The following is a 6,564-nucleotide window of genomic DNA, read 5'->3' on the forward strand; positions in this document are numbered from 1 at the left end:
CTTATATTTGTTTGAAGAAAGTACAGATTCAGTTTAAGGGGAAAACAACTGATAAGCAAGGGATGAATTTTATGTTTCACATTTATTTTAACGATATATTTTGGAGTGGATAGTGCTTATGCTTTTTTTATTTTGTTGCTGGCTACACAGATGGATATTCTGCGTTACGATGCACAAGGCCACAGACAGTGGCAAACAAAGGATAACCGGATATGGGAGGCTTCCCAACCTAATATGGATAAAGGTATTTCTTCATCCAACGTCTTCACAGCTCCCTATATCACGGTGAGTCACTACACCGACTCGCACCTTTACTGGCCCTAACGAACATCTATTGATGTAATTAGAAATATACAGATTATCATATACTTGAGTAAACCTATGTGTCGAATGTGTACAGACCGGCCAAGGTAATATTAAACTACTATGCACAATAACGCCGTCATAAACCGGTAAATGGTGTCCATGGCATGTTCCACTGTACGCAAGTTTTTCATTGCCCTCCACACAAATACAGCTACTTACGCAACCTAGTTAGGCCTAATCGAGTTCGTGAATGTGGCTGGTGCACTGCGGCTGTGCTACCGTGCAACCAATCTTAGGCTCTCTGGAACGCCCCCTTCGTTCTTGATTCGCCTGCCGATAGCCACAGACATTTCAATCAGATAAAACCTGAGATCATGGACTCGGTTAGGATACCCTTATTTACTCTATTGTGACGCCTACTCTAGAACTATGAGGTTCGGTGTGTCTCCGCTAATAAAGTTTGGGTAGCCTCTTTTCGTAGATTCTCAGATTGAGTGAGCTCGGAGGTGGCGGTGGTAGAGGGACAGCGTGCTGCGAAACAGGGCTGCCTCTACGAAACCGGGCACTTTCCCTTCCTTTAGCCTTTTTTTTTTTTTTACTTTTTTTTTCTTTGACTTCGTCTCAAAACCATCAAGAAACTGACGGGACTTTAGGAAAGGTGAGGATCCTTCTCTAACCGTTGTCCTCACCTGCCTAAAATTGCGCTGCCTTTGCCTTCCCTAATTTTCGGCTGGTAGAAAATGGCGTCGGGTTGTGAAATGAGGAAAGAAAACATGGAATTAGGGAACCGGCCTAACTATAACGTAAAGGAAGTGAAATTATAGAACAAAGCGAAAGTTACTTTAGTTTCATTTGGCTTAGCCCTTTATTGTTAGGGTTGTAACAAAGAAGATGCGCTGTAGTATATTTCTTACCAGTTTATGCTCATATCAGCCCTATATATTTCACTATATACACAATCTTTACCTCCGCCTGTCGATATATTTTATTACAAATGCGGAACTATTTTTTGTGTACTGTCTATAACCATTACAGAGTTGATATGTAGTTGCTTATCACACAAACAGATACAATTGGTATCTATGGACATTTATTATTTTACCTAGGGGATATGAACAGCATATAAAGCTTGTGATCTGATCCAGTCCCTGGTTTTGCTTTAGTACAATAATGGTAGACAAATATTTTTAGATGGTTTAAGGAGGAATATTATGCTTTTACATTTCCTGGATGGTTGGTGGTTGCCTTCCTCCTGTCCTGAGGCCTGTTTGTTTGCCATAGAACAAAAGCACTGCTAGATTGGCCTGCGGTTTAAACTTGCAATCACTACAGAGCTGCTCAGGCAAATTACATGTTGGGTATTAAGTTATACCTTTAACATATTAATGAACAATTTATTTACAATTCAGATTGCCATTGTCCTAGTTGCTATTTTTTTTGCCATCACATTTAATCCAGTGCTACATTTACATATAAATGATGTTGAGATGGGAGCCTTACAGTGAAATATTCAAATCTTGTTTAGGGATCCTGTTTAGTGTAACAGAAATGAATGGTTTTGTAACTATTTTAAACCCATCAGTTAACTGCATTTCAATATAATTTGTGTATATATTTTTTTTTTCTTTTTAAGATCCGTTGTAGTTTGTTGTGTTTACATCTGATTACCCCCCTTCCCCATGGGAAAAATGTTTGTATAATTTGTAACACCTTCACTTTATTTTTTTCCTTCCTTACATCTGTTCAAAGGCTTTTACACACACTTATGTTGTAATATTCAGACACTTATGTTGTAATATTCAGTTTGCTATTTGTTTCAAAGAATGTTTTTTGGTTTTGTAACTAGGTAACAAATTATGACTCACATGTAACTTTAAAAAAAAAAAAAAAAAAAAATCTGTATAAAACAATTTTCTCCATTTTTTTTTTATTTTTTCTTCCAGCGTTTGTCCCCCTCCCCACCCTGCCCATTGAATAATTCTTTTTTGAGATTCTTTGTTATCAAGCGCCAAAGTGGAGAGTGGCGATTGCAGAAGGTGGTGCTTCTCGTTTCAGGTAAGCTGTTGCCCCTGCACTAACTGCAGAGTTGTAATTGGCCTTTATTTTTGTTGCAGCTGTGAAATTTTATTTGGGTAACCACATAGTAGAAAATAGAGGCAGTCATTTAGTATATGCAGAATTTGTTACATTCTATCATTTACAGCAGTCTTGGCATGATCTGAAATGATTCATCAATCTCTTTGAACCAGTATGGCAGATACTTATTGTATTCTGTGTAGAAGGCTGCAGATGATATTTATTGGGGCTTCTGTGGTCTCTCTAAAAAAGAACTACCATGGATGCATTTTTTTGTATACGCTTAGCTTAGTACATTCTGCCGCTCCTTGGCCAACATGCTAAAGAAGTTTAATGGAGGATCTTCATATAGAGGTGTTACTGCTTCTGGTCTTCAGTGTTCGGTCAGGCCAGACCCGCAAAATAAATAAGTTCAGCGCTTTTTATTGCAGTGTTCTCCCCAGAAACCTTTTAGCGGGTGCACCACCCGCTGATTTTACTGACCACCCGGGCAATTTTTTTTTTTTTTAGCTAAAAATGAACTATTTAAAACCATTTTTATTACACTAATCATTGAATACGTTTGTTAATTTATGCAATTAATTTGTGCTTTATATAGCAGGAAATTGTATATTAGAAAATATTACTGTCTCACCTAGCTAGCAACATTTTCTGTGCAAAACAATTTTATTTATTAAAAAAAAAAAAAAGTAACTGGGAAAAGCATATGGACAGTTATTTACAATGCTTGATATATTTTGCAGTACCTGCTTGTGATTTACATGATTACAAATATTATCTGTTATGTGATAGTACTGGAGAGTACCCCCACAATAAAAATCCCTTAATAATTTTTATTTAAAAAAAAATATTTAGACACTTTTGGTGTTTTTTTTTTTTTTTTTTTTTTTTTTCTGGAAAATAATGGACGTTTTTTAAAAATTTTATTTACTTCCTTGTACCCATAACACAGTTTGTGTGTTATTTGTAGCGCGCCAACAGATTCCGCAGCGCTAATTTACATTAGTCTTTGGTACACCATTTTCCCTTCTGACTGGGATTAAATAGGATATCAGTGATAATTGGGGCTCACCTGTGATTGAAATATTTAAATATAATATTTTCAAATGTTGTACTTTGTGGGGTTTTTTTTTTTTTTATTGTAGTGCTTCGTCAGGTGGAGGCGGTAGGGGTGCCTCTCAGCACTACACCAAGACTGTCGGCAACAGGTATGCTACTGGATGTTCTAGCTGAATTTTTTTTAAATTGAATGTAACTAGATTTATTTTATTCCACAGGACATATATTTTGTTTAGACATTGATAGCTTAAACATGTGTACAATAAAGATAGATATAGATTCATTAGAAGGGTTAAACCCGTAGCATTGATCTAAATAAGAGGTTTTTGTATTTGTTAGCTCAAAAAGTTTGTATAACATTTTTGGTATTTTGAGCATTACAAAAGTAATGCGTTCTGCTTGAGCAGTCATTGGCTGTTGCTATACAAAATTTACCATTTTGTCTTTGTACTTACAAAATATAAATACATATATACACACACATACATTACTGTAAAAATATTTTGCATTTAGTAAAAAAATATATTTCAGAGGCTAATTAAAAACCCTGTTTAATACCAGTTGGGTTTTGATGTCCTGTTGCGTTGCAGTCGATATTGTTGAGGTGATACTATTGTTTTAACGATTGTTTCATGTACAAATATTCTGTAGCTAGCGTATTTGTGCCAAACTGTGACGTTCTTATTTCCCCTACCATAAATAAGCAATCATTTGTGTTTTGTTAGTTAAAGCACTTGTGGGCTGTAGAATATTTGAATGCCCTCATTTTATCCGGTAGGCTAATGCTATCATTCTTTTACTACTATTGAAAACTTATTCAATAAAATTTGGCTACCCTGTTCATATCAACATGTTCGTATGTCCACTATTACTTGTATCCCTCATCTTGGCTCTTTGTCCATATTTGCTCATTGGCAGGTTGAAAGCTGTGATCTGCAAGTGTTTTTGCGCAGGATTTTGATTGGGGTGGCATTACCCGCCCCGGAGAAGATCGTCTGAGAGACCCAAATTCCCCACTCCCCCAGTTCCTAGAAAACAAGTGTATTTCTATAATACATTTGTGCAACGTGCAGTTGCATGCAGCGTGTGTTAGGGGGAGCGGACTCTGCGGGTTGTGCGCCTGTATCGCACAGTAACCCAGCCTCGCGGAACCGCTGGTGTGTATATTTAGCAATGAAGAGCAAGGTTTTTTTTTTTTTTTAAAGAAAAGATTAAAAATGCGCTATGACATGCGGTTCCTACAACAATGGCATTTTTTTTAGTAGTAAAGGAATAAAGGCATTACAGCTTAAATGTTACGATCAGGATCAGAACACTGGTAGAATTTCCGTGCTTAAGTGTTGCACTCTAAACTGGCCAAACACAAATGGTAATTGTAGAAGTTGTGATCAGTTTTAGCTACCCCTCTTCCCCCTCCTGTTTGTGTATCATTGCAAGATGCCACAGTTAAGATTTTCTTGTTTTTATAGCGAGTACCTGGGGAAAACCCCAGGGCCTGGCGTTCAAAGATGGATTCCTTCACGAAGCACTAGACGAGATGTCAACTCCTCAAACAACTCCGCAAACTCTGCGCACAGCAACGCAAATGAAAAAGAGAGACATGATGCGATCTTTAGGAAAGTGAGAGGGTAAGTGTGGATAATACCATTTTTAGGAAATGTTGCAAGGAGTAAAAAGACAGATCATATACTATTTAAAAAAAAAAAGGGACTTTAGGCAGCTTGCCTGAAAGGAAAGCAAAATGCAGGAAGTGACATCAATGGGTAACAATTTCACAAAAAATAGATAAATCATGCTTTTCCTAGACAAGTGGGTCTAGAACTTTTTCAGACCGTGGCACACTTGGCAGTACATATTTCTGTTGTGGCACACCTGTGTTCTTAACCTAATGCTAAACACTTGTGCCGGGCATGATGAGACCAAAGTTCTGATGTAAACACTAGCTGCAAAAACAAAATTGTGCAATGGTCTATGCAATCACGTGATTTCAGTGCCAGGATTGGATCATGGGGGACTGCTACGTTGCTAGGCATACCCCAGTCCAATCTTGAGTTGGACAAAAGGGGGAGTCTGCAGGATGCCTTAAAAGGCAGGACATTCCATGTCGTCCTTTGGTGTTGAAGCCCAGCGCTGTTAGGACACTCCATGCCGTCCTAACTGCGTGAAGGGGTTAATGCTGAATTCTTGTACAATAGTAAAGGTATAGTAATTTATGGTTTGTTACATCACTGGGTTTTAAACCTGTCCTCGGGCCTAACCAACAGGCAAGGTTTTTAGGATCACCTTGGATGAGAGCAGGTAAAATAACCAGGTTTACTAATCGGCTGATTATTTCACCTCTGCTCTAATTCAGATTATTCTTAATGTGGCCTGTTAAGGAGGCCTGAGGACAGGTTTGAAAACCAGTACGCTACATTGTGTTCCTATTGTTGTTTTTATGACAAAAATGGAAACTTGACAGATTAGGGTTTTAATGTTGAAACCAATTGGTACCATGGTCCTTTTTCAAAAAGAGATTGCTTCTCATGGATCCACACCATTTATAATACTCATAACACCAAACCATAACCAATTGTGTTAACTCGAGAGGTTAGTTGTTGATGCTTTACATTAACATTTGCATAAAGGGCTGGCTAAAGCTTCAATCAATAACCATTGTATGAATATGTACAAGTGATCTGTATTTTTGGCAAACACACTTGCCATTAACAAAAGGTGTAGACCTAATGCATCACAGATGGCTGATAACTATAGTTCTGAAAAATCACTTAATACAGTTGTGAAGTATAAAAAAAAAAATGGAGGTTCCTGACAAGTGTTCACCCCTCTAATGCAATGTTTCACTTTAGCAAGTGATATAGTTTAATCTTTGGTTATAACATTAATAAAGTTTACAGAAATTCCATCTCTATGCAAACAACCCATAGTCTTATTCCAGGTAATAGTGTCATTCTCTGCAAGATAAATGAAAAGCTAAATAAAGCTTCTTGAATTTTATGCTCACTGGTTGATAAAAGCCAGACCTGAACATTTTGGTTTACTCAGGGTAGGAACATAAAGTTCTCAAAGTATATTTTAAAAAGGAGTCTTTTTGATGGAACATAAAAACTCACTGCAATTTCT

At 37.2% G+C, this 6,564-nt stretch overlaps 1 protein-coding gene and 1 long non-coding RNA gene across 2 annotated transcripts in view; both read left to right on the top strand.

Moving 5' to 3' along the window:
* Positions 1-836: 836 nt before the first annotated feature.
* Positions 837-3,590, top strand: LOC128666147 (uncharacterized). The gene is made up of 3 exons (XR_008403209.1): positions 837-964; positions 2,250-2,361; positions 3,528-3,590. It is a non-coding gene; the product is annotated as an uncharacterized LOC128666147 (long non-coding RNA).
* Positions 3,591-4,453: 863 nt separating this feature from the next.
* Positions 4,454-6,564, top strand: part of EIF4G2 (eukaryotic translation initiation factor 4 gamma 2) — a 21,931-nt gene continuing 19,820 nt past the window's right edge. Inside the window, 2 exon segments of the mRNA XM_053720587.1 lie at positions 4,454-4,598; positions 4,911-5,069. Coding sequence (XP_053576562.1) covers positions 4,519-4,598; positions 4,911-5,069 — 239 coding nt within the window. The 5' untranslated portion in view covers positions 4,454-4,518.

This window comes from Bombina bombina, chromosome 7 (genome assembly GCF_027579735.1).
Source record: "Bombina bombina isolate aBomBom1 chromosome 7, aBomBom1.pri, whole genome shotgun sequence".
In the NCBI taxonomy this organism is placed as follows: Eukaryota; Metazoa; Chordata; class Amphibia; order Anura; family Bombinatoridae; genus Bombina; species Bombina bombina.